This window comes from Gymnoscopelus braueri (assembly GCF_963280865.1).
Source record: "Gymnoscopelus braueri genome assembly, chromosome: 17".
NCBI lineage: Eukaryota > Metazoa > Chordata > Actinopteri > Myctophiformes > Myctophidae > Gymnoscopelus > Gymnoscopelus braueri.
Genome location: NC_137617.1, coordinates 46,870,214 through 46,898,115, shown reverse-complemented (window position 1 = coordinate 46,898,115; position 27,902 = coordinate 46,870,214). Strand labels below are relative to the sequence as shown.

At 42.7% G+C, this 27,902-nt stretch overlaps 2 protein-coding genes across 5 annotated transcripts in view; both read right to left on the bottom strand.

Annotated features, from left to right (window-relative positions):
• Positions 1 to 27,902, bottom strand: part of LOC308104228 (5-hydroxytryptamine receptor 3A-like) — a 47,336-nt gene that overhangs the window by 15,327 nt on the left and 4,107 nt on the right. For 2 of the 4 annotated variants that reach the window (XM_080454591.1, XM_080454592.1), the window contains exons 4-9: positions 27,858 to 27,902; positions 26,927 to 27,036; positions 25,431 to 25,597; positions 25,130 to 25,284; positions 24,809 to 25,019; positions 24,545 to 24,685 (exon numbers count right to left, since the gene is read on the bottom strand). In XM_080454591.1, coding sequence (XP_080310717.1) covers positions 24,545 to 24,685; positions 24,809 to 25,019; positions 25,130 to 25,284; positions 25,431 to 25,597; positions 26,927 to 27,036; positions 27,858 to 27,902 — 829 coding nt within the window. Of the gene's footprint in view, positions 1 to 22,149; positions 23,235 to 23,918; positions 24,014 to 24,541; positions 24,686 to 24,808; positions 25,020 to 25,129; positions 25,285 to 25,430; positions 25,598 to 26,926; positions 27,037 to 27,857 lie in introns of those variants that run through there. The other 2 variants (XM_080454589.1, XM_080454590.1) reach the window with 2 other exon arrangements.
• LOC308104230 (5-hydroxytryptamine receptor 3A-like) lies at positions 12,822 to 18,011 on the bottom strand. Its single transcript, XM_080454596.1, has 9 exons — positions 17,883 to 18,011; positions 16,941 to 16,985; positions 15,047 to 15,156; positions 14,740 to 14,906; positions 14,456 to 14,610; positions 13,933 to 14,143; positions 13,655 to 13,816; positions 13,265 to 13,353; positions 12,822 to 13,061 (listed from the first exon to the last, which is right to left on the bottom strand). The coding sequence occupies exons 4-9, from the start codon at positions 14,828 to 14,830 to the stop codon at positions 12,834 to 12,836; spliced, it is 936 nt and encodes a 311-aa protein (XP_080310722.1). The 5' UTR covers positions 14,831 to 14,906; positions 15,047 to 15,156; positions 16,941 to 16,985; positions 17,883 to 18,011; the 3' UTR covers positions 12,822 to 12,833.

Sequence of the window (27,902 nt, the reverse complement as noted above, 5' to 3'; positions counted from 1 at the left end):
TTATATATACTTATATACTATAACCCTAACCTAACCCTACCCCTAACCCTAAAACCGAAATAAAGTAACAAAAAACGGGGGAAAAAGTACCCGAATCCGCCGAAATCCGCGCACGCGCTTCGTGGGGGACACACATGTGCATGTGTCCGTTGCCTGGGGGGCTAAGCCCCCAACCTAGTAGAGACCTAGCAACGTGTCTGAGTGTATGTATGTAAAATGTATGTAAAGTGTAGGTTTCATAACTAGGACTATATAAGAGCATGGTTTGAAGCAGGACGTATACATCAGTTCTGCTTTGATCTGACAACATGACCAACCTCCGACGACTCCTGTGCATCCTCATCGGCAGGCCCGGATCTAGACTTTTTTGATTGGAGGAGGAGCAGTAAGAAATGTTGATGGGTCATTCATTTTAGCCTGGATTTTAGCACGGCCGAGTCTGTGAGGATTGCCCATTAGTTTTTGTGAGGTTAGAGTGTGTGTGTGTGTGTGTGTGTCCTGGGCATGACGTTAAACTGCCCCGTTTTAACTGCCACCGTCAGTGTAGTAGGTGCAGTGGATGCATTTGCAACTTCTGTGGACTATGTAGCTTGCATACAAGAAAGCACTTCTCACCGGTGGAATCTACCAACAGCCGACGCTACCTGACGGCCAGGTGGGACTTCCAGGCCCATGAGAACAACTACAGAGAGCGCTTTAACACCAAGCAGCAGTGCAAGACAGTGACAGACGGTAAGCGGTCCACGCGCGCGTTACCGCTCGGATCAGCGGTGATCGCGCCGCGATCATGGTTGTTTTGTCCTCCTGCGCGGTGCGGTGAAAAGAAAAAGCTCACCACAATCCAGCTCTTGCCGCCCGCGCGCGTGTGCACAAACGAGCACGCGTGCGAGAATTTCACAGGACCAACATGTTCCTAATGTCTATAGAAAGAAGAGGACCTGTTTATCACAGAGGCAGACTTGACTGACTCAGGAATAGAAGACTGAATTTGCTGTGCCTGGCCCCTGATGTGTCCCAGAATATATACATTTCTATATAATGCCTAATTTGCATATTTAAATATGCAAGCAGAAAACTTGTAATACAATAAATCATTGTCTTCATGTTAGTAATCAGCTGGGGAAGTTTCATGGTGATAACTATTTCTTAATTGTTTTCATCCTATTCACCTATCATGTATATACTGTAGGTGAAAATAACAAAATGTGTGATAAATATGAAAAACGCTGATCCTGTGGAAAGGTTATCATATATTAATTTACTTATATGACCGTATAGGCCTATAAACAATTTAATAGAGATACGGTTTTGCCCACTCATTTGATAATGAAATCTTGTCTGGCTCATGGACTAAGTACTAGGTGGCAACCAACTGTCGTACATTATATCATAAACACAATGATACAATGATGAATCATATGTTCAGACAAGGAGCTGTACCTTGTGATATCAACTATGTTAAACGTCTCTGGACCATGACATGACCATGACACACACGCGCTTACTCAAATATTGTGTTTGGTGGTGACTGTTTGAAGGCAAACAATATAATTGTGTTTGATGGTGACTGTTTGAGGTCAAACCGTATTGTTTTTTTTGGGTTTGTTTGTTTTTTTGTTCTTTATTTACCCAGGGTAGTAGCTGAGCACAAGTGCTCATCTTCAGCAACACTCTGCACATAGAACTAACAGAGACAGACACACACGTACAAATTTACTTTTGTAAATCCATTAATTTTTTTGCTGTTTTTGAATTGTAACCCTGAAAAGATACATTTTTATTTAATTTCAAATGCATGTAGTTATACTTATGTTAACTTTATGAACTTAAATACAAATACATTGGACATAAAAAAGACCATAGCATTTTAATATGGAATCGGATCACTGCCAATACTCCTAACTTCAAATAAAGGTTTCAGAACCTTGAAAACCTTTTTTGCAAGACTGAACTCGTTTCGAATCTCTGAAAAAAGTGTTGAATCTCTGAAAAAAGTGTTGAATCTCTGAAAAAAGTGTTGATAGGCCGAAAAAAAAATTCAAAACTCTGAACAAATATTTTACAGTGTTTCGCCAACACATTTTCAGAGTTTCAAATTTGTCACAAACACACTTTCAGAATATGCATTTTGGCACTGTTCTCCCTGGGTATTATTTTGTTTTACATGTGTGAAACCTTGTAAACTCCTGACTTAAAATAAAGGGTTCAAAAGGCTTGAAAATAATTTCAAGACTGAGAACTGGTTTTGAATCTTTGAAAAAAGTGTTGATAGGCTGAAAGTGTTTCTCAAATCCTTGCAAACACATTTTACAGTGTTTCGTCAACACCTTTTCAGAGTTTCAAATTGGTCACAAACACACTTTCAGAATATGCATTTTGGCACTGTTCTCCTTGGGTATTATTTTGTTTTCCATGTTAGAAACCTTTTAAATGGGAATCGTTTTTGAAACTAGCAACTTTATTGTTGAAAGACTGAAAAAAAAAATCAATGGTTAAACTTTATTTTGAAACTGTGATTTAGCGTCACACACACAGCAGCACATTCTCCTCAAATCTCTGAACACACACACACACACGCGCGCGCGCACGCACACACACACACACACACAGCAGCAGCGGCGGCAGAGGCATGCCATAAGTGTTGAAACTCTGAAACTGCTACTCGAAACCTCGCAGGGAGGCGGGGGGGAGCGGAGGCGGGACCAGAGGCGGGGCCGTTTGAAGTCCATTCCATTCGCTCCAAATGACACACTTCAGTTTTATTCATGGTTTACACAGGAAATAATGAACTGATTACAATAATGTAAATTCTCTCAAATCAGTAACAGGTAGGTGATACATATGCCCATCAAATATGGTTTTATTGAAAGGCAATCCAGGTACCAACATTCGGGGAATATCTGACGGCTTGGAGCGCCTCAGTGCGGCTGCAGAGTTCATCTTGGAATTTGTCATTACAATTTTACTGTAATCCACATTCCTAAACCCCCCCACTCCTACACCCCCCCCCCCCAAAGGGACCCCCCCCGAACCCCCCCCCCCCCTGGCCCAAGGGGTCACTCATAATAATTCTATATCAGCATATTTTGTGCATTCAAACAGAACAGTTGAGATTTCATTTGGCCAGATCTCTGGCAATTGTACTTGAATTCTTATAATTTTAATGTTTATATGGTCTTTCAAGTTTATATTTTCATTTGGTATCAGTCATGAATTTATTAGAATGTAATGTATTAGAATTCATTTTCTCTATTGATATCAAGCCGGATTTTTCCACGTGCGCAAGTGCATGCTGTAACATAATAATACACAACGTGTACTGTACATATATATAGCCCACTGTAGGCTAACATTTTTGGGGGTTTTAGCTATGGACCCTCAAGCTCCAAGCTCCACCTTAGCGCCGCTAATGGAGCGGTTTCAGAAAAGAAAAATGAAAAAAATTAAACCGAAAAAAAGGTGTGTCTGTCTGTCTGTCTATCTATAAATCTATCTAAATATCTATCTATCTATCTATCAAACTATCTATCTCCAGCATGTTGTTCAACAAATAGCAGATCTACAAGCTCACAACAACTGTTATTGTGAGCTTATCTGCTATTTTCAAATAGCGTATGTATAAAATACGTCTGAATTGGTTAGTGATTCATAATATAATCATTTATATCTGCGAAGTGTAGGATTATTATAATTATTATTATTATATTACAATTAAAGTAAGCGCATCGGTTAGTGTGATTGGGTCTGGGTCTGTCTGTCTGTCTGTCTGTCTGTCTGATGCGTATACTATTCATGTGAGATGTGACAAGTGGGTTAATTAACGAGAAAACATCTGAGAAACCTGCAGCATGTGAGCGTCTCTGAGTAGGCCTATACGTGATGATTACTGACCCTGACCCGTCAATCAACGTGCGCGCAACAGTGAGCTGTGAACATCAACATTAATGTAATAATAATAATAATAATAATAGTAATAATAATAATAATAATAATAATAATAATAATAATAATAATAATAATAATAATAATAACAATAGCGTAATAGTAGTTGTGTTGTGTATGAGTGTACCGTTGTGTTTACGACACTAGACCGTAAAGTGTGACTGCTCTGTTGTTGTACCGGCTTGTAACGTGCGTTGCCAGCGTACATGTTTGTTACCCAGTAAAGACGGACCTATAAAGCTCACCCTTCTAGTAGCGTGCCTTATTATGTGGATATAACATTGACGACGAGGATGGAGATGACTTTCTCACCGCCTCCCGCTTTCTTATCGTTCCCGGGCGAGCCTCCTGTACCATGGACTCGCCGGCTGGGGTCGTTCGAGACCTACATCACGGCTCTGGGACTCACGGACGTAAGCGATGCACGGAAAAGGGCCATCTTAATCCACTGCCTGGGCACAGAAGGACAGCGGATATTCACCACTCTTGGGACCGCCGAAAAATATGCAGACTGTGTCACATTACTGTCTGGACATTTTGCAGCCCCACAAAGCGTTATCCTCCGTAGGATTTTGTTTCGCCAGCGCCGACAACGTGCGGGTGAGTCAGTTCACCAATATGTGGCCGATCTGAGGGGTTTGGCCAGCCTGTGCAAGTTTGAAGCATTACAGGACGAAATGATTAGAGACCAGCTAGCCGAGCACACAAACAACCCAAAGGTTCGTGAGAAATTGATAATGTCCCCAGATGATCTGACTCTCCATAAGGCTGTGGAAATAGCTTTTCAACTTGAGACAGCAGAGGGGTTTGCCAGGCAATTGGCTTGCGCCTCATCTCCACTGCCTGCACTCACAGCACAGCAGGTCGAGTCCCCATCGCGTTCAGCTAGCCCTGATCCTCTCCAGGACGCTTCCCACATAAACTATGCTGGACGACAGCGCCCCCCAGGTCAGCGCTGCAGTAACTGCGGCTCATCATCACATGCTTCCAGAGCCCAAAACTGTCCCGCCAGGGGCCAGCGTTGCCAACGTTGTGGTAAACAAAACCATTTTTCCAAGGTTTGCCGTTCTGCCCCGGCCACCACCCCACGGCAGCCTTTCTCAGCTACTGACCCTGCACCCACGACTACTATACACTCTGTGAGTGCTGCTCGCCGGCCGTTCAAGGTGTGTACTGTGGAGCTTGATGGCGTGTGCCTGCCGTTACTGCTCGACACTGGGGCTAACGCGTCCCTCTTGAATGCGGCTACAGTCACACAATTTTTCCCACACCACACGCTTGCTGCGCCGTCCAAAGTGCCCCTCAAGGGTTATGGTAATTCCAAAATTAACATTGTGGGCACCTTCAGCTCCGCGGTGCGCTATGGCACTAAGACTGTTTCCTCTTTCACATTCCAAGTGGCAAGCCACGGTGCTAACCTCATGGGCCTGGACTTGTTCACTGACCTAGGTTTTGTGCTCATGGATTACAGTGGGCTCACTATCCACCATGTTGATTCACTGTGGCCCCAACAATGGCCTGGACTGTTCGCTGGGCTGGGTTGCCTCACTGCCTTTAACCACCAGCCCCTCCTCAACCCTGATGTACACCCTGTCATCCAGCCCCTGCGACGCGTTCCTCTTGCCCTGCGCGACGAGGTGGCTGGAGAGCTCAACAACCTCTTGGAGGCAGGCATAATTGAGCCAGTCAACGCGGCACCATGGATCTCGAATCTGGTGGCTGTGCGGAAGAAGACAGGGAAGCTGCGCCTGTGCATTGATCTCAAGGCAGTTAACAAGGCAGTCATCCCCGACAAGTACCCGTTGCCTACAGCGGAGGAACTGACCACACAGTTCCATGGTTCTACCATATTCACAAAGCTGGATCTTCGGCAGGGCTATCTGCAGGTTCCTCTACACCCTGACAGCCGGAGTCTCACCGCCTTTGTCACACACATGGGGGTGTTTCGATACACGAGGATGCCTTTCGGACCCAGCTCGGCCCCCAGCTGTTTCCAGAAAATCATGGCCACCATACTAGCAGGCATCCCTGGGGTAGCGATCTATTTGATTGACATTGTGGTTCATGGCTCAACGCCTGCTGCCCACGACGAGCGCCTTCGCCGAGTCCTCCATGTCCTTGCCAGCCAGCACCTCACTCTGAACGGGGACAAATGTGTCTTCGCCGTGCCTGAGATAGAGTTTGTGGGGTTCCGCCTGAATGCCAAGGGGCTCCGTCCACTCCAGTCTAATGTGGAGGCTGTGCTACGCCTCCCTGAGCCTGCCTGTCCAGCCCAAGTGGCCTCGTTCCTCGGAATGACAGCCTACTACTTACGTTTTCTCCCTCAGTATTCGGCCACCACAGCCCCGCTGCGCGAGCTGTTGAAGAAGGACGCACCATGGGTTTGGACCCCCGCCTGTTCAGACGCCGTCCAGCAGCTCAAAGTCCAGCTCACCTCGCCACCCGTGCTCGCACACTTCGACCTCGCAAGCCCCACACTCCTCACCTGTGACGCCTCCAGCGCTGGGGGCTGTGCTGTCCCAGATCCATGCTGGCGTTGAGCGGCCCATCGATTTTGCCTCTCGGGCTCTAACTCAGCAGAACAAAAGTACTCAGTGGGGGAACGGGAGGCCTTGGCTTGCATCTGAGCGAGCGAGCGTTGGCATATGTACTTGTATGGCCGTTCCTTCACACTGCGGACGGATCACCAGGCCCTCACGGCTCTGCTCGCAACGTCTGGCACAGGGCATAGGCCACTCAGGATCCATCGCTGGTCGGAGCGGCTCCAGCAGTATAACTTCAGCCTGCAATTCACTCCAGGTCGTGACAACGTAGTAGCAGACCTACTGTCACGGGCAACCCCCGGCCCTTCTCCAGATCCTGGTCCTGACTCTGCTGAGCAGGGCCTCATCCAGATGCTCCACTCTCCACTCCAGCCTACAGTCTCACTCCAAGAGCTCCAGACAGCCTCGGAACAGGACCCGGTGCTCTCCCAGCTCCGCACTTTTATCCGCTCGGGGTGGCCCGCTAAGGTCCCAGACCAGCTGGTTCCCTTTCACCGGGTCAAGGACGAGCTGTCCTGCTGGAATGACGTCTGCATAGCCCGCGGCCTCTGCACCGTGGTGCCTGACTGCCTAAGACCATGTATCTTGACCATGGCCCACGAGGGTCATCTGGGCATTGTGAGGGTGAAGCAGCGCTGTCGTGACCTGGTGTGGTGGCCTGGCATTGACAGAGACATCAAGGCCTTAGTGAGGGACTGTACAGCTTGCCTTCTCAGTGGAAAAACCGGCCCACCCGCCCCGCCGCCGCTGCAACCGCTGCATTGGCCTGACAAGCCCTGGGAGCACCTCCAGCTCTACATCTGCGGGGAGCTTCATGCAGTCCCACACCACCAGCGTTTCATGGTGGTGGTGTACGACCTTCATTCCAAGTGGCCTGAGGTGCTCTCCACGGGGACTGTTACCACCCGCGTGGTGACTGAGTTCCTGGACTTGCTCTTCTCCCGCTGGGGGCACCCTACGGCCATCACGACGGATAATGGCCCCCAGTTTATCTCTGCGGAGTTTGCTGCCTTCCTGGAGGACAAGGGCATAAAGCACGTCCGTACATCATTCTACCACCCTGAGGCCAACGGGGGGGTGGAAAGATTTAACCAGACACTGAAGAATGGCATCAGAGCTCACCTGGCAGATGGCTTCTCCTTCTCTACAGCTCTTCGCCGCACGCTTCTGCACTACAGAGCCTCACAGCATTCCACTACCGGTTGCTCCCCAGCATTCCTCATGTTGGGACGGGAGCTGCAGCTGCCTTTGGATCGACTGAGGGCTTCCGTGATGGTGCCACCTTCAGCTCGAGGGCGCAACAGAGTCCGCCACCGGCAGCGTCAGATGAAGCAGCGTTTCGACATGACACGGAGGGTGAAGACTCCATCGTTCGCGGCCCTGGACTGGGTCCGCGTCCGCCGCCCTCACAGGGGCCACAAGCTGCAGTCTTTCTGGTCCACGCCTATGCAGATAACCGACCAGCTGGGGCCTGCCACTTTCCGCCTGTCCGATGGGTCACGCTGGCATGCCAGGCGCATTCGGCGAGTGCCACCACCTGCTGTCGTGGGGCCGGAGGCTGCCATGCCTGTTACACCGCCAGGTATGTGGGCTAATACTGACTTTGAGTTTACAGCAGGTGATATGGACTTGCCCCCGGTGCGCCCTGTGGCACCTGATGACCACCCGGTGGTGATGCGCCCTCCGGCACCTAATGACCACCCGGTGGTGCCCGTGGCACGGCCAGTTCGAGACCGGGCTCGACCAGATTACCTCAAGGACTATGTTACCAATTTCTGAATGCATAAGACATTGGGGGGGTGGGGTTGTGTTTCATGGTTTTCTATGGGGGGGGGGAAATGTTGTGTATGAGTGTACCGTTGTGTTTACGACACTAGACCGTAAAGTGTGACTGCTCTGTTGTTGTACTGGCTTGTAACGTGCGTTGCCAGCGTACATGTTTGTTACCCAGTAAAGACGGACCTATAAAGCTCACCCTTCTAGTAGCGTGCCTTATTATGTGGATATAACAAGTTGTAGTAATAATAATAATATGGGTAATAATAATAATAATAATAAGGGTAATAATAATAAGGGTAATAATAATAATATATATATATTTTTTTATTATTCTGAATACAACATTAATGGACTGAACCAGTCTGTCTGTCTGTCTGTCTGTCTGTCTGTCTGATATAAATTATTATATTATGAACCATACACTAACCACTTCAGACCTATTTTATACATACGCTATTTGAAAATAGCAGATCTACAAGCTCACAGTAACCGAGCTTGTAGATCTGCTATTTGTTGAACAACGTGTTGCTAATCACCGCGTTGGGAGCTTACATCTGGGGCTGTCATTACTGGACTGATATTATTTATTGGGGGGGGGGGGGGGGGGGCAGCTGTAGGCAAGTGGTACATATTGCTGGAGATAGATAGGTAGATAGACAGACGGACAGGCAGACAGACAGACAGACAGACAGACAGACAGACAGACAGACAGACAGACAGACAGACAGACAGACAGACAGACAGACAGACAGATCGATCGATCGATCGATCGATCTACAAGATACATAGATAGATAGATACATATACACAGACAGACAGACAGACAGACAGACAGACAGACAGACCGACCGAATCACACTAACCGATGCGCTTACTTTAATTGTGATATAATAATAATAATTATAATAATCCTACACTTCGCAGATATAAATGATTATATTATGAATCACTAACCAATTCAGACGTATTTTATACATACGCTATTTGAAAATAGCAGATAAGCTCACAATAACAGTTGTTGTGAGCTTGTAGATCTGCTATTTGTTGAACAACATGCTGGAGATAGATAGTTTGATAGATAGATAGATAGATATTTAGATAGATTTATAGATAGACAGACAGACAGACACACCTTTTTTTCGGTTTAATTTTTTTCATTTTTCTTTTCTGAAACCGCTCCATTAGCGGCGCTAAGGTGGAGCTTGGAGCTTGAGGGTCCATAGCTAAAACCCCCAAAAATGTTAGCCTACAGTGGGCTATATATATGTACAGTACACGTTGTGTATTATTATGTTACAGCATGCACTTGCGCACGTGGAAAAATCCGGCTTGATATCAATAGAGAAAATGAATTCTAATACATTACATTCTAATAAATTCATGACTGATACCAAATGAAAATATAAACTTGAAAGACCATATAAACATTAAAATTATAAGAATTCAAGTACAATTGCCAGAGATCTGGCCAAATGAAATCTCAACTGTTCTGTTTGAATGCACAAAATATGCTGATATAGAATTATTATGAGTGACCCCTTGGGCCAGGGGGGGGGGGGGGTTCGGGGGGGGTCCCTTTGGGGGGGGGGGTGTAGGAGTGGGGGGGTTTAGGAATGTGGATTACAGTAAAATTGTAATGACAAATTCCAAGATGAACTCTGCAGCCGCACTGAGGCGCTCCAAGCCGTCAGATATTCCCCGAATGTTGGTACCTGGATTGCCTTTCAATAAAACCATATTTGATGGGCATATGTATCACCTACCTGTTACTGATTTGAGAGAATTTACATTATTGTAATCAGTTCATTATTTCCTGTGTAAACCATGAATAAAACTGAAGTGTGTCATTTGGAGCGAATGGAATGGACTTCAAACGGCCCCGCCTCTGGTCCCGCCTCCGCTCCCCCCCGCCTCCCTGCGAGGTTTCGAGTAGCAGTTTCAGAGTTTCAACACTTATGGCATGCCTCTGCCGCCGCTGCTGCTGTGTGTGTGTGTGTGTGTGCGTGCGCGCGCGCGCGTGTGTGTGTGTGTTCAGAGATTTGAGGAGAATGTGCTGCTGTGTGTGTGACGCTAAATCACAGTTTCAAAATAAAGTTTAACCATTGATTTTTTTTTCAGTCTTTCAACAATAAAGTTGCTAGTTTCAAAAACGATTCCCATTTAAAAGGTTTCTAACATGGAAAACAAAATAATACCCAAGGAGAACAGTGCCAAAATGCATATTCTGAAAGTGTGTTTGTGACCAATTTGAAACTCTGAAAAGGTGTTGACGAAACACTGTAAAATGTGTTTGCAAGGATTTGAGAAACACTTTCAGCCTATCAACACTTTTTTCAAAGATTCAAAACCAGTTCTCAGTCTTGAAATTATTTTCAAGCCTTTTGAACCCTTTATTTTAAGTCAGGAGTTTACAAGGTTTCACACATGTAAAACAAAATAATACCCAGGGAGAACAGTGCCAAAATGCATATTCTGAAAGTGTGTTTGTGACAAATTTGAAACTCTGAAAATGTGTTGGCGAAACACTGTAAAATATTTGTTCAGAGTTTTGAATTTTTTTTTCGGCCTATCAACACTTTTTTCAGAGATTCAACACTTTTTTCAGAGATTCAACACTTTTTTCAGAGATTCGAAACGAGTTTTCAGTCTTGCAAAAAAGGTTTTCAAGGTTCTGAAACCTTTATTTGAAGTTAGGAGTATTGGCAGTGATCCGATTCCATATTTTAATACTAGTCATTAAGCTACATAGACTGAAGTAATTAAAGCGGGTCATGTTTGGAATCATAACAGCTGAAATCAATAATATATCAGTATTCCCATATTAACCTGTGGGCCGCATGAAGTGAAGGTGGGGGGCCTCATGTGGCCCCCGGGCCGCCAGTTGCCCATGTGTGTCTACGTCCTCGCGGTGGGACTCACTGGCAGGTGAGTCAGTAGGATACAACAGCAGTAACAACACACACGAGTATGGAGAGGAAATACTTGTCATTATGACTAAATTGGGGAGAAAAGGGGATTAAAAAAAATTACTATCACAAACACTTATTTAAAAAAAAAACATGAAATCACCATCACACAGGCTGAGTGCAGGAGTTAATTTTAGAAACCAGGCTGACGGCTAAATATTAGCAAACCAAAGTTTGTTTTATTGTTGCTGACAGAGAGACAAAAGACTCATTGTTATGACCATAGGATCATAATGTGTATTTTTCCTGTGTGGTGTAGCCCTGTATACAGTATGTTCCTTCCCTCATTGGTGTGTGTGTGTGTGTGTGTGTGTGTGTGTGTGTGTGTGTGTGTGTGTGTGTGTGTGTGTGTGTGTGTGTGTGTGTGTGTGTGTGTGTGTGTGTGTGTGTGTGTGTGTGTGTGTGCGCGTGTGCGTGTGCTTGTGCGTGCGCGTGTGCGTAAATGAGTGGTGAGGAGTGACCGCTTGAGTCCCAGCTGGTCAGTGGTGGAAAGTAACTAAGTACATTTACTTAAGTACTGTACTTAAGTACAATTTTGAGGTATTTGTACTTTACTTGAGTATTTCCAATTTCCAATACTTTTACTTCTACTCCACTACATCTCAGAGGCAAATATTGTACTTTTACTCCACTACAATTATTTGAAAACTTTAGTTACTAGTTACTTTTCAGATATAAATTATGATATAATGAAACATACATTAACCACTTCAACCTAGGCTATTTGAAAATAGCAGATCTACAAGCTCACAACGCGTCGCATCGCGTAGATCGGCTATTTTCAAATATTTAGTACTTTTACTTTTGGTACTTTAAGCACATTTTGATGCCAATACTTCTGGACTTTTACTTGTAAAAGAGTATTTTTATATTGCAGTATTGGTACTTTTACTTAAGTAAAGAATTTGAGTGCTTTTTCCACCACTGCAGCTGGTGTGAATGGTGACTGAGTGTGAGTGGCTAACTTTTAGGTGGAACCAGACTGCTGATTGGCTCCTGTGATGGGCTGAACCAGCAATATATAGAGAGAGAGCTGCGTCACGCTTTGATCTCACAGCAAAGCAGGATGTTGCCTCCTCTAGTTCCAAACATTGGAACTTCCTCATTGAGATAGAAAGAGAACTTCCGCATTGCATTCTTACAATGGGAGTCTATGCTAGTGACGTTCAAAATAGCAGATCTACAAGCTCATAGCGTGGCACTCAGTGCCGCGCTATGGGCTTGTACTGAGCTTGTACTTTCTTCTTGTTAATGACTGATACATTTTCATATTCATCTGCCTTCTTTGCATATAGAATTTAGCATTTAAACGTCTATATGTAGCTGCGTTTACATCAACAGCATCCAGACATTTGCTTACAACAGTAAACCGTTCAACCTTGAGCACTATAACTATAACCATAAAAATATGGCTTTAAAAATCGTTCTAACTAAGTCAAGTGGATGGCAGAGTTCACACCGACTATAAAAAAAATACAATGGTGAACGATATAGTTATAGTTATCTTTATAGTTATAGAAGCTCAGTGTGAATGGTACTTTAAGGATGTTTACCATTCAACAGTGAAGCAAATCAACAAATAGCTGCAGCATGTTGTCTTGTTTTAGTATTCAGGACTCCATTCTCTAAAGACGATGATCAGAAACACGATGACTGTTGTTACATAGAAAATGGAGAATGCTTTGTTGATTCTTGTGGCCATTCTGGTCCAGTAACCAGGCCTGCCTCCATCTTCCTTGCTCTTAAAGAACAAATGCAGGTTCTTCTCCAGATCTCTCAACTCATCAAGGATCACCCGAAATCCATGAGATTCCCCTTTGAGACCATTGTCCTGAAACACACATTGGACCAGATTATATTATTTAGATTAGATTAGATTATTTAGATTCTCGTTTTGAGACAATGATTTGAGGGAGACACAGTTCCAACCAAAGTTTGGAAGTCATGGATTAATTACAGTGCATACAGTATTATTCTACAAACACATTACATACATGGTGAAGCGTACATATACAATGGTGACATAATGCTAACCTCTTCAGCCACACTCTGAAGCTCATGCATCGTCTCTCTTTCACCATCATTATCAGGGACATTGTAAAAGCTCCCCTTGCTTGTCTTCTCTGAAATGACACATACAGAAGTTGATCATTAAACCACATTATGAGTTCATATGATTCACAATATTCATGGTTGAAAAAATCCAACGTTTGCCACTACTTTCGCCTGCGCACTTCACCGGGTATGGTCTAGTAGTATTATAAAACGTACTTTAACCACTTAAGCCCTTTTTTATACATAGGCTATTTGAAAATAGTCAACCCTGGTGGCTCCCATTCCAACTATCCTTCCTTCAAGGTACACATGGAAGCAATCAATTGATCTTGTACTTCGTAAGTCACTCTGGATAAGAGAATGTCTCACCTCTGTCACAGCTGCAGCCTTTGGCCTTGTCCTCCTTCTCGTTGTGGTCTTTGTCTGTCTCTGTCTTCTGGAGGACAGAGTCTTTTTCCAACAGATATGTCACCACAACCGTCTCCAACAGACTTAGCAGCATCAGAGAAAAAGTCCCCATGCAGTACATCGCTGTGAGCAGGACACAATTTGATTAATAACCATGGCTTCAAAATACATTATTATCCACTCATACTGTATATGAATGATAATCCAATAGAGATAAAAACGTATCCCATGAATATTACCTATGATTGGCATTCTGTTGGACGTGGCGGGCAGAATGTCGTTGAGAATGAGTTGTAAAACTGTCACGGCCAGCAGCACGGTGACCTTGAAGCTCAGCTTCTCTCCACCGCTATCTGAGATCAGGAAAGACGCCATGTCTAGACACAGGAAGAACAAGACGGGCAACAGGAAGTTGACAATGTAGAGGACGGCCTTCCTCTTCATAGTGATCTAGGAGGAGATGTCAGAAGGTCAGCCTAGAGCACACATGGGCAACATACGGCCCGAGGGCCATCAAAAAAAGAAAATTGGAATTCTAAAAGGCAGCATTATGTTCACGGTTGTGAGGGAAATTAATTTAATTTGACTCAAATTTGTAGTAATTCATATTTACCATCTGAATACATAATGTACCTGAATTCCATAATCCATCCATATGTACTCAAATGGTAAATGCTGGTAATACACTGGCCGGGGCCCAACATATTAAGCTTCTTAATAACAATAGTAGAAAACATCTTGGCCTTTATGAACAATACCTACAGTGTAGACAATCTGCTGGTGTTTGTAGATGGTCTCGTTGACTTTGATGTATGTAAAGTTCTCAAACTCCCACTCATACTCGCCCCACATCACCCTCATGGACCTTATTCTGGTGAAGTTTGTGTCATAGGTTGCTTTGAGCTCCAGTTCTTCAGCTGGTAAAGAAACAGAAGGAGACAGAGAGGTAATCCAGACTCACACGCACACGCACACACACACACACACACACACACACACACACACACACACACACACACATAAAAACAAATAGTAGACTCCCTCACCTTTGTATATCCCAGAGGCAAACGTGAGGTTGCAGGACTGAGTGTCGAAGGGGAACTTGTAGACGTTCATTCTGCAGGTGCTGACGATCATTTCCGTATTCCTAATAAATACTCTCCCATCAGAGTAAAGGCGGACATAGGGGCTTAGAGCAGCATTGTCCTCTAACCTGGAACACACACACGCGCGCACGCACGCACACACGCACACACTGCAAATGACTGTGAACCTCAATGCTCATTTCGAGAATAAGTAAAGGTTTCAACCAACATGAGTGTGCATACAGCATGTACACATGTGTATTCCCACCTCTCATCGATGGTGATATCAGGTTTCCACAGCCACTCACTGGGCACAGAGACACGCTGGATTCCACAGAACTCTGAGGGATCCCAGGATATGAACTCATTTGTCCATTTCTGCAGCGGAAACACAGAGGTGTATTTTCTGAAACATGTTGGCGCCCCGGACTAATAATCAGGTGAATTTAGTGACCTGTGTGCTGCGGTTACTGTGGTTCCTCATAGTTTTTTAACCCTTTAAGACCGGGGGACGCATCTGTGTAACCACTTTATCCATATTTTATACTTTTGGCTATTCAAAAATAGCAGATCTACAAGCTCATAGCGCGGCACCGAGTGCCGCGCTATGAGCTTGTAGATCTGCTATTTTTTTTTTAATCGTGTTTTTTTTTTGCAAATCTTTGAATATATATCTATAAAGCAATTGTTTTTTACTCAAATCTTTGCTTCTGGGGGTCCCTGGATTTTTTTTTTTTGAGATGTTGGGGTGGGGGTCCGCAGCCAAATACATATCGTTGTGGGGCTCCTTGACACTGACATTAATATTATAGCAACATAAGTGTTTCAGAAAACTGTTTTAAACTGATTTAGAAGACATTTGTAGAATCCCCAGAAGCAATAACATTTTAGCTAGAAATGCTCGCTTTAAATATATATATATTCAAAGATTTGCACAACATTTTTCACGATTTTTCAAAAATAGCAGATCTACAAGCTCATAGCGCGGCACTCGGTGCCGCGCTATGAGCTTGTATATCTGCTATTTTTGAATAGCCCAACGAAATCAAAAAAATGACACACAGATGCGTTCTCAGGTCTTAAAGAGTTAAATAAAGACAATGGGGGGGGGGGGGTCTCCAAGACCTGACCCCCAATCTGACCGTGCTCTTGATTACTGTGAACACACGCCGCTGCTGGCAGAACACTGGCCGGGGCCCAACATGTTAAGCTTCTTAATAACAATAGCAGGAACCCCAGCCTCACGACCCACTACAGTAGCCCGTGTGACACAATACACTAATGCTTTCCACTGCTTTACAACTTCTATGCAGGGCAGATTTAGCGACTACTGGGCTCCATTTCAAAGACCAAATGCATTCTTCTGTAGGATCTAGTCAGAAACAGCTGTTATCTAGGCACATCGAGTCTGTACTTAAACCTATTCATGAGTTTCCTAGGGAACTGGGTTGTGGGCGGTGCTTCCGGTGGAGCCGGTAGAAGTAGCAATACACTGTATTCACCATGGCTAGAGCGGTTAAGAGACGCGCTGTTCAATGTTTTATCTCGGTTTTAGAGGATAACTCGCTTTATGTTGAAAAGTTACAGTGCTCAGGCACAACGTGTGGTGTTTGAGGTTGTACATAACCAGACAAAACCTAATATTTGGTTCAAATTAGAGGTCTTCATCCACAAACCCCAGGGTCAGGGGGTCAGATGTGATGTTGCCCATACGAACCACCTGGAAGCGGTTCATCAGGAAGTCTAGTATTCAGTCGCACACTCTTGGGTGCAGCCTGAGGTCTGTGGACTTTATGTCAAGCTTTACTGGGACTATGGTGTTGAAAGCTGAGCTGTTGTCAGACAGGTGTCGTTTTATAGCTCCAGGAACAGGAAGAGAGCAGGAAAGATTATCACCAATATTGTCAGATGTCGAAACAAGGAACCCTGACTGTCAACATAAGGCCAAAACAAACCACTTTCCTCTCTTAGTAAAGCCCCAAACAAAGCATTCACCTTTTCAATCTTGAAACCCACTAAACATTTAGATATGTTGGACAGGTAGAAGATAAATCAGGTAAGAGCAATATCATTGTCCTTATAAAGAGAAGATACTTGACTTCACCAACAAGTCAGTATAATGGAACAGTCATTATTATATTATGTATGTCATACCAACTCACCGTTTGAATAAAGATGCGTGAAATTAATTTCTGCTCTTTCTCAACCTGTGAATGAACATTATTATGAGTATTGTCCAGCCAACAATCACAACTGAATATAGCATACACAGATATAAGCAGATGCAAATAACAATTATGAGGCAACACATAATGCATTTATCCTATGTTTATAGATACAGACATTTGTATCTGTTTTGTTTTTAGTTTTTTTTTGCTGTGTTTGTAATGTAATTTAAACCACTTAATGATTCTAAAACGGATATCTGTTGGGATCGAAAGCTTCCTCAACATTCGAACTGTGTTAATATGGAAAAAAACGAAAATCATCCACAAAAAAAAAATGTATTTAGCTAGTTTCTACTGTTTTTCAACTCGCGAGTTGATACCCGAAACACCAGGCCTGCTCACATATTAAATAAATCCAATTATACACAATGTAAACGGTGATGATCGGTACTCGCATAAGCCCCCCTGGGGTTTCTTACCTCACCGGCACAACAACTAATACTGTCAACTTTCCCATGGAAAAAAATATCATGTTATGCATATGTATATATAAACCGTTGTGCAAATCAAATAAATCATTTTGCATGCACACATGCGCATACAGTAGCCTATACTGTAGATAACGATACATATAGAGAACCACACTCAAACAAACATATCTATATCAGGACCTCCCTCTTTGCCCAGTCAGTTAACCACATGAACACTAGTGTCCACATTATGTGACTGTTTTTGGCAAAGATATGCTGGTGTAAAGGGGGGGAAATTAGCTGAACATGAAGTACAGAGCCCTGTGGGACTAGGTTTTCTTTTTTGTGTACCCCTTGTGCTGTGTGGCATAGCAATTATTTTATCTGACATCACTGTCTTCTGTACTGTCTTCTGTATTCACTGTCAACGGGGCAGAAGTGCCTTGAACACACGATGTTCACTTACCACGTCTAAAATAGCTTCAACGGCGACGTTCAAGTGCACCTCGGTGGGTCTTCTGTGGTGCAGAACGGGTCGTGTTGCTTTGAACAGCAGAGTGTCGTTTATCAAGTCCAGGTGAGTTAAAACATCACGGTAACTACAGCCCTTCTCAGAGGAAACACCAGCTGCAGAAACAGAGTAGAACCGCTAGGAATGAGAGGAAGTATTTCTAAAAAAAAAAGCTCCTAAAACTATACGTCTGCAAATCCATGCACCACATCGGGGAAAATGTCCATTCCCTGTGGCCATGGAGAGGCCCAATGGTGGAAAGTAACTAAGTACATGTACTCAAGTACTGTACTTAAGTACACTTTTGAGGTACTTTTGCTTTACTGGAGTATTTCCATTTTTCTAAACTTTTACTTCTACTCCACTACATCTCAAAGGCAAACTTTTACTTCACTAAAATTATTTTAAAACTCTAGTTACCAGTGACTTTGTATTATTATTACAAAACATGCATTAACCACTTTAGCCTTATCGGCTATTTGAAAACAGCCGATCTACAAGCTCACAATGTGTCTTTTACTTTTGTTACTTCAAGCATACTCAACCTTTTACTCAAGTACATTTTAAATGCAAGACTTCTACTTTTCTTTTTGTTTTACTGTTTCTGAGTATTTCTAGATTGTGCAATTGATACTTTTACTTGAGTAAAACATTTCAGTACCTTTTCCACCACTGGAGAGGCCATTATGTATTCTAAGAGTGTGCATGTTGGCAGAAACAATGATACAAGACAGGGACTCCCTGTTGAAGAGCCTGTGACCTAAAAGAGCACTTACAGGTGACTGCAATTCAGGAACTAATAAACACTGCACACTGTCTAAGCTTACAGTTTTAATACAAATACAATGTTTCTTGTGAGTGAAGACAGTGAGCAGGATTTCTGTTTTTGTCTCATGTTTGAGTGTTCTGACAGTAATCTTAGTTGTATTTGTCCTTTTAAACACACTGTTATTGCTATTCTAATGTATTTGGGTTCACACCAAAAGTGTAACAGTTTGGCCACTAGGTGGCAGTGTGAGACCCCATCCCTGCATGCTCTCCTTTCCTCTCATAACTGAGCACACTGATTGGCCAGTAATCGCTGTGATTGACTGGCAGCTCTGCCTTGTTCTTCCTTGTGTTCAACTTCTTTTGCAAACCACCCTAAGCTAAACCCTAACCTCATTAAAACTACCCTAAACTAAACCCTAACCTCATTAAAACTACCCTAAGCTAAACCCTAACCTCATTAAAACTACCCTATAAGCTAAACCCTAACCTCATTAAAACTACCCTAAGCTAAACCCTAACCTCATTAAAACTACCCTAAGCTAAACCCTAACCTCATTAAAACTACCCTATAAGCTAAACCCTAACCTCATTAAAACTACCCTAAGCTAAACCCTAACCTCACATAACTATGCCTTAAATCCTAACCTTAAATCCTAACTTTAACCTCCTTATCTGAGAAGAAAATGTATCGATTACCACCGCATATACCGAGGTATATTTGGTGCGAAATATTTGCTGTCACATTTTTGTATTGTTTATTCATCACGCCCCCGGTGCATTAACCACTTAAGCCCTATATACATTTCGGCCATTTGAAAATAACGGATCTACAAGCTTGTAGATGGATACATTTGAAAACTTGAAATGGGACATTCTGCATAGTGCTTTCTACTTTCGGTACTTTAAGTACATTATGATACCAATACTTTTGTACTTTAGTACAAAAGTGCATTTGAATTCCGGACTTTTAATACAGAGTATGTCTATGTTGCATTATTGATACTTTTACGTACGTAAAACATGTGAGTACTTTTCCCACCACAGTTCAAATTAAAGGGATAGGTAGCTAGAGAGCATGCTTTTTTCCCTCCATCGTATGAATTATTGTTGACTGTCATTCAACACAATTCTACCCACCTCCCTCAGTTGGCATCGGATCAGTGGGTGGGCTGTGGTGGGTTGGCATCAGGTCAGTGGGTGGGGTCTGGCTTGGTGTCAGGTCAGTGGGTAGGCTCTGTGTTGGCATCAGGTCAGTGGGTAGGCTCTGTGTTGGCATCAGGTCAGTGGGTAGGGTCTGGCTTGGCATCACGGTTGGCTTGGGTGCTGCAGTTAATGAATCTGCTGAGCCTGGCATTAGGGACAGTTTAGTTTTGTATGGATACATAGCTGGCTACAATGTAGCCTGATTTGATTACATTATGACCAAAAAAAAAGGAGCAAAACATTCTTCAGAATATGGAGAACGTTGGAAGGATTGAGTACTAGATGTGTGAGATATTGTAGATCGGATATTTTCAGGCAAAACCAATTTGGTTTAGCCCTCTACATTTCCCAAATGTGTAGAGGGTTTAAAGGAATAGTTCACCCCTAAACATGTATTTTTGTCTATCGATTAGTCACCCCATGAATTCAAGACGACTTGAATTCAAGGATATTTTTGTCTCATTCCTAAGCCAATAATTTGATGAGCAGCGGTTCCGGTAGGAGACACAAAGAGTCTCCTTTGTCTCTCCTACCGGAACTTCTTCTGCCTATACCGGTCCGCTGGTCATCAAATTGTTGGCTTAGGGGAATGAGACAAAAACAAAACAATATCCATGAATTCACAGAATATACAGAACATAAAAAAGGTGGTTGATTTGACAAAGCTAGACATCACTTATGTCTGGGGAAGTGTTTTAGCATGCAATACAAAATAAACACAGGACAAAAATTCACAAGACAGTGCATAACTACATTGTTATTCATAACATAGTCTTACCTGTGAAGATGAGCAGGAAAATGAAATGAACAAACATTGTGTAACGTGTGTGAGTATATAAGTGTGCGTGTGTGTTGAGTGATGAGTGTGTGTTTCTCCTCTGGCCTACATGTAACTGTTGCTCTGCTTTTATAAATCAACAGTTTTTCTAGTCCCAGCACTGGTTCACAATAGAGGAGGGCATGCCAAAATACATACAGTATCAGTCATCATTTCAATCACGGTCAGTGTAATAAACTTGTGATAACAGAGGTCACTTCCTTAATGGGCATAATGGTAAGCTACAGTAATTTGTGAGCTACTGTGACATTTTAACTCCCTAATTATCCCTGCCAGGCCTGGGTTTTATGTTTTTTTTCCGCTCCTTTCAAAGGCTTCCAAAGTTTGCGTCACACAATCCAAATATTTGTTTCCCCCTGGATTCCTTGGATCATGACGCAACTCCCCATATACTGTAGTGTAGGCCAAGGGTTCCCAAACTTTTCAGGCCGCGACCCCTCAAAATAATCATATTTGAACTGGGGACCCCCCCACCCTGAATTGTAGGCATTACATTTAGTTTGACTCGGTTCCACAGATAAATATTGTGAAATTAGCCGACTTACAAGCAAGCTCACAACGCCTCGCACTGTGAGGCGTTGTGAGCTTGTAGATCGGCTATTTTCAACAATTTAATGACTTAAAAGTCACTAAATTGAACATTTAGAAATGTGCAGATACCCTACACTAAAACTCTATGTTGGTTTGTTTACTGTTGAGTGAGAAAACAATGTTGCACAGATCTGGGGACCCCCCAAAATAATTCGGGGACCCCCAATTTGGGAACCACTGCTGTAGGCCACGGCCATTTGTCCCAGACTATAGATTTTCCACCATTTTGCGTTTTCACACAAATCTGTACACATTATCTTTGAAGTCATGTGTGCTATATGTATCACTCAGATTTTTCATATTCCAGTTCAACTGACTATAATTGCCTTCCAAATTATGCGGGCCCTGGGTAGGCCAGGCCAGAAGGAGATCTGCGCTCAGAGGAGCGCAGATCAAAGTAGTTACGTTCATTTTCTAAAATAGCGAAAATATGAGATCTACTAGCATCGTGATGCGATGCAGTGTGAGCTCGTAGATCGGCTATTTTCACTGTGAATACAGGCATGTCTTGATATTTTGATTTTCTCATTGGTTCGCCCTTATTATTAACAAATTAAATCCAAAAGGAGAAGCTATATATTTTTCCAAATGTAGAACACTTTAAGTGGCAAATACCTTGTGATATTACCCAGGCATGTGTCGTTGCCTATCCTGCTGATCCAACCTAAGTATTTATCACATACAACTAACTGTAAACATGTACATTCTCTTTCTACTCCACCTTTACAAAACATCTATAAACTGTAAAATCACCACCACACAAGCACCACACAGGCTGAATACTGGACTCAATTGCAGAAACCAGGCTGATGGCTAAATAACAGCAAAACAACGTTTGTTTTATTGTAGCTGACAGTGAGACAGAAGATACAGGCAGCCACAGTGGATAAACCACATAAGACTGACCACACTAGTCAGTTAGATGACTAACCCATCCGTCCCTTTCTTTCACTATTATGCTTGAACTGCACATACCTAATCTGCTGTAGATAGAATATACTGTGAAGAACACACAGTTAGATGGCAGCTACTGGGAAACAGTGCTGTTGGTGTTTACAATATAGCAAGTTTTTATGCACATTTACATTTGATGATGCTCTATTTTATTATTGTTTTGCAATTTTTGTGCACTATCTTTCTTTTCTTTAAATCTTTTTACGATTTCTATCATTATTCTGTTGTTGTTGTTGTTGTTGTTGTTGTTATTATCTATGCTGCTGCATTCACTAGAATGGTGATTTCACTTCCAGCTGAAACTGTGCGACTTGAATGTAAAGTTAAGACTTCCAGCCAATTTATTTCTATTATCTACAAGTACAATGTCTTGTAAAATGTGATATATAACCATTATGTCATTATAAACTACTAATTTGCACTGTTTCAGGTGGAAGTGAGATTCACCATTCTAGTGAATGCAGCAGCCTAGAGGGCGGGTCAAAGAGTACACCTTCCGTATGTCACTGATCACATGACCCCAACAATTGATTATCCAGTTCTAGGCAACACAGAAGGGGGGGGGGGGGGAGCTTGGGGGACTTTTTTCTTATTTCCACACAACAGCTATAAGGTATATTATAATATGGTTCAATGTTGAAAATGACTGGTATTCCCCTTTAAGGATGTTTAACATTTAAAAGAGAAGGAAATCAACAATAGCTGCAGCATGTTGTCTTGTTTTAGAATTCAGGACTCCATTCATTAAAGATGACGGCCAGAAACACGATGACAGTTGTTACGTAGACAATGGAGAAAACTTTGTTGATTCTTGTGGCGATGCGGGTCCAGTAACCAGGCCTGCCTCCATCTTCCGTGCTCTTAAAGAACAAATCCAGGTTCTTCTCCAGATCTCTCAGCTCATCCAGGATCACCTGGAATCCATGAGATTCCCCTTTGAGACCATTGTCCTGAAACACACATTAGATTAGATTAGATTAGATTAGATTAGATTAGATTAGATCAGAGTATTTAGATTATCGTTTTGGGACAATGCTTTGAGGGAGACACAGTTCTAAACTACAGTTTGGAAGTCATGGATTAAGTATAATTATTCATTTATTACAGTGCATATTATTTTACATACACATTACATACATGGTAATGCGTACATATACAATGGTGCAGTGGTGGGAAAAGTACTGTTACAGTACAAGTAAAAGTCCGGAATTCAAAATGTACTTGCATTGGTATCAAAATGTACTTAAAGTACCAAAAGTAAAAGTACTAAAATATTTGAAAACAGCAGATCTACAAGCTCACAACGTGTCGCGCTGCGACGCGTTGTGAGCTTGTATATCGGCTATTTTCAAATAGCTTAGGTATAAAATAGGGTTAAAGTGGTTAATGTACTGTATATTTCATAATATCATAATTTACATCTGAAAAGTAACTAGTAACTAAAGTTTTCAAATAATTGTAGTGGAGTAAAAGTACAATATATGCCTCTGAGATGTAGTGGAGTAGAAGTAAAAGTATTGGAAATTGGAAATACTCAAGTAAAGTGCAGATACCTCAAAATTGTACTTAAGTACTGTACTTAAGTAAATGTACTTAGTTACTTTACACCACTGCAATGGTGACATAATGCTAACCTCTTCAGCCACACTCTGAAGCTCATGCATTGTGTCTCTTTCACCATCATCGCCATGGACATTGTAAAAGTACAGACCCCTCTTGCTTCTCTTCTCTGAAATGAGATGTACAGAGGATTGATGAGTATACCACATTCTCAATTAATATGATCCACAATGTTCATGGATGAGAATTTAGAACATGATTGAAGCTAGAGTTTAAGACATGAAATAAGATGGACAAGGCTATAGCATAGAGTTCTGCAAGCCCTTATTAACCATTAACCACCAACCATACAATGTTACAGTCTTTATACTTGCAACATAAAGTTGAAGTAACCAATTCCGGATGTGCATTATTAACCCACATATACATTTTTTGAATTATATGTACAAAGTTCTATATCGATTCAGAACCGTCCAAGTTGAATAACTAGTTCGATAATTACTTATAGTTTGAAACTTGGAATTAGCGACATTTAATTAGTCAGTATTCAAATTTAGGAAGTCATGCCCATCCCTGAATCTTCTAGAAGCATCTCACGCCCTGCACCGTCACTAATGGGAGCGGTAAGTTCAGTATTTCCACTTTAATTGATAACACATGTCACATAGGCCGTGTGGCCTCTAAAGCAATGTCTCACCTTTGGCCTTGTCCTCCTTCAGGTTGTGGTCTTCGTCTGTCGCTGTCTTCTGGGGGACAGAGTCTTTTGCCAACAGATACGTCACCACAACCGTCTCCAACAGACTTAGCAGCATCAGAGAAAAAGTCCCCATGCAGTACATCGCTGTGAGCACGACACAATTTGATGAATGTAACCATGACTTCTAAATACATTATTATCCAGTCATACTGTGTATAATATAAATGATAATCCAACAGAGATACAAACGTATCCCATGAGTGTTACCTATGATTGGCATTGTGTTGGACGTGGCGGGCAGGATGTCGTTGAGAATGAGTTGTAAAACTGTGACGGCCAGCAGCACGGTGATCTTGAAGCCCAGCTTCTCTCCACTGCTATCCGACATCAGGAAAGACGCCATGTCTAGACACAAGAAGAACAAAACGGGCAACAGGAAGTTGACAATGTAGAGGACGGCCTTCCTCTTCATAGTGATCTAGGAGGAGATGTTAGAAGGTCAGCCTAGAGTCGGTTCAGAAATGCAACTGTAGCAGTTTGCATTTAAATGTAGAAAAATATATCCACCCCTGTATGAACAATACCTACAGTGTAGACAATCTGCTGGTGTTTGTAGATGGTCTCGTTGAGTTTCATGTATGTAAAGTTTTCAAACTCCCACTCATACTCGCCCCACATCACCCTCATGGATCGTATTCTGGTGAAACCTGAGCTATAGGCTGCTTTGAGCTCCAGTTCTTCAGCTGGTAAAGAACCAGAAGGAAACACAGAGGTAATTACAGACTCCGGGCAGTCAAATGAACCAGATAAGATACGACATTTGATCACCCACCTCTACCGCACGCACCCACACAACACACATATAAAAACAAATAGTAGACTCCTGCACCTTTGTATATCCCAGAGGCAAACGTGAGGTTGCAGGACTGAGTGTCGAAGGGGAACTTGTAGACGTTCATCCTACAGGTGCTGACGACCATTTCCTCATTCTTAACAATGACTCTCCCATCAGAGTAAAGGCGGACATAGGGGTTTAGTGCATTGTTATCCTCCAACCTGGAAAACGCACGCACGCACGCACGCACGCACGCACGCACGCACGCACGCACGCACGCACGCACGCACGCACGCACGCACGCACGCACGCACGCACGCACGCACGCACGCACGCACGCACGCACGCACGCACGCACGCACGCACGCACGCACACACACACACACACACACACACACACACACACACACACACACACACACACACACACACACACACACACACACACACACACACACACACAGAGAGAGAGAGAGAGAGCTTTACAGGTATCTAAAGAACATTTACATTTGTTATGTGTAACATTAGTTGACATTATTGATATGCAATCCTTATAGATGAGCTATTTTGAGAGAGATTGATTTGATTTGGTTTTGAGGGGGGGAAAAGGAGGGCTTGAAAAAGAGAGAGGCGAGCACTCATCAGAAGAATAGTTCACAGTTCACGTGTATCGGGTGCACCGTTCTGAAAACCCTATTTGGTCAAACGACATATGGTCTAAGCCAAAACTTAGATCATATGTCCAGATTAAGCAGTGTTTTGGTACTGAGTCCTATGTCAAATCCTTTTTAACCAGAAACCAGCGGTCATTGTGTGCTCAGCTGAGAGCTGGTATCCTGCCTCTTGCTATTGAGGTAGGTCGGTTCTCAGCTGTGCCAGAAGAGAATAGGATATGCAATGTATGTGACCTGAAAGATGTCGAAAATTAATTCCATTTTATGTTTTATTGTACTCTGTATGACGATTTGAGGGTTGCTTTATTTGATGTAATGCAAAAACAAAAACCTGATCTATTCTGGCAAGATGATGGCCAGAAGTTGGAGTGGTTGTTTAATTATGAGGTATTTAAGATGGCACATTTTGTTTCTAGTGCCTGGAGTAGAAGACAATCTCATCTCTTCAAATAGGTTCTTGTCCGGTCCTCTGTTAAGATGTGAGGTAACAGGCCCAATGTTGTATTTTAAGTTGTATTTATGTAATCTGCCATGGGCAGGAAGCTTGAGTGTTTTAGTTTGTTGTTTGTTTATTGTTTTTGAATTATTATGTCGGTTCATCGTTTGTCAAATGAAATGCTAGTGTCCTGTAAGTCCATATGGGCTGGGCTTCCTTCATGACACTTTAATAAAGAAAAAATCAAATCAAATCAATCAGATAGTGGATTTTAGATTTGTGTTTTAGGTTATTAGATTTTTAGATAGGCAATTGCAAAGTCAAGGGGCAAAAATCAGCAAAATAATTCATTGTTTTTAAAGGCACCTGTCTTTTTAAACATCTGTGATCATGCTGAAAGATGAATAATAAACATATATCATCATATGTCATATTCCCACCTCTCATCGATGGTGATATCAGGTTTCCACAGCCATTCACTGGGTACAGAAACACGCTCAATTCCACAGAACTTGGACGGATCCCAGGATATGAACTCATTTATCCATTTCTGCAGTACAAGTACAAACAAAAATCATAGCTTGGGAGGAAATTCATAAAGATTAGTGCACTTTAAATGTCTAGCATGGTGTTAAGTATAGGCATAAAGGTCTAAAAAAACCATTGTAAACAAGTTGGGCTGGCCCCCTAGTGGTCGGTATGCAGAAACTCCAATATTAGATGGGTCAGAACCCCCAAATAATAATTAAGAGTAATGTAATCAAGGGGCCAGCCTGAGATTTTTTACATAGACGCCAATACGGAAGAGACAGTTCATATGAGTGGCCTGTAGTTTCGCTGTTTTACCCCTGCTGGTGTCAGAAAGAATTTATCTCAATGCAAGCGGATGGGTTTTTGACAAACTTTAGACTAGATTTTCTTCCCTTAATAAAAATTGTCATAAATACTATATGCTTCCAGTCGCTAGTTTAAAGTCTCCCTTCAATCATCATGATATGCGTTTTGGTAAACTATGGTCCTATTTATTTTAAACTTGACGATAAAGTAGGTTATGCTCTAGGAGGGGCGGGATGATTTGATTGACAAGCTACACAACCAATAGCATTCATTCCCCGCCCCCCGCTCTTGATTGACAAGCTACCCAACCAATAGCATTCATTTCCGGTTGCAAAGGATATGACGCGATATTGAAAGATGGCGGATTGCACACAGCTGAACAATCGGCTTCATTTTCGGTCTGTAGAAACCAATGGCGTGTCCATTCTTTTTACACAGTCTATGAATGTAATCCACATTGACTTCACCAGCAGGTCAGTACAATGAAACAGTCATTCATATTGTGTTATATATACGTATGTAATCAGAACTCACCATTTGAATATAGAGGCGTGAAATTAATTTCTGCTCTTTCTCAAC

Coding starts and splice junctions, on each gene's coding strand:
- LOC308104230 (XM_080454596.1), bottom strand. CDS start 14,830: ATGATCGTCAGCACCTGCAGAATGAACGTCTACAAGTTCCCCTTCGAC. Junction 14,611..14,739: donor TGCCTCTGGGATATACAAAG/GTGAGGGAGTCT, acceptor TTTCTTTACCAG/CTGAAGAACTGGAGCTCAAA. Junction 14,144..14,455: donor ACCAGCAGATTGTCTACACT/GTAGGTATTGTT, acceptor ATCTCCTCCTAG/ATCACTATGAAGAGGAAGGC.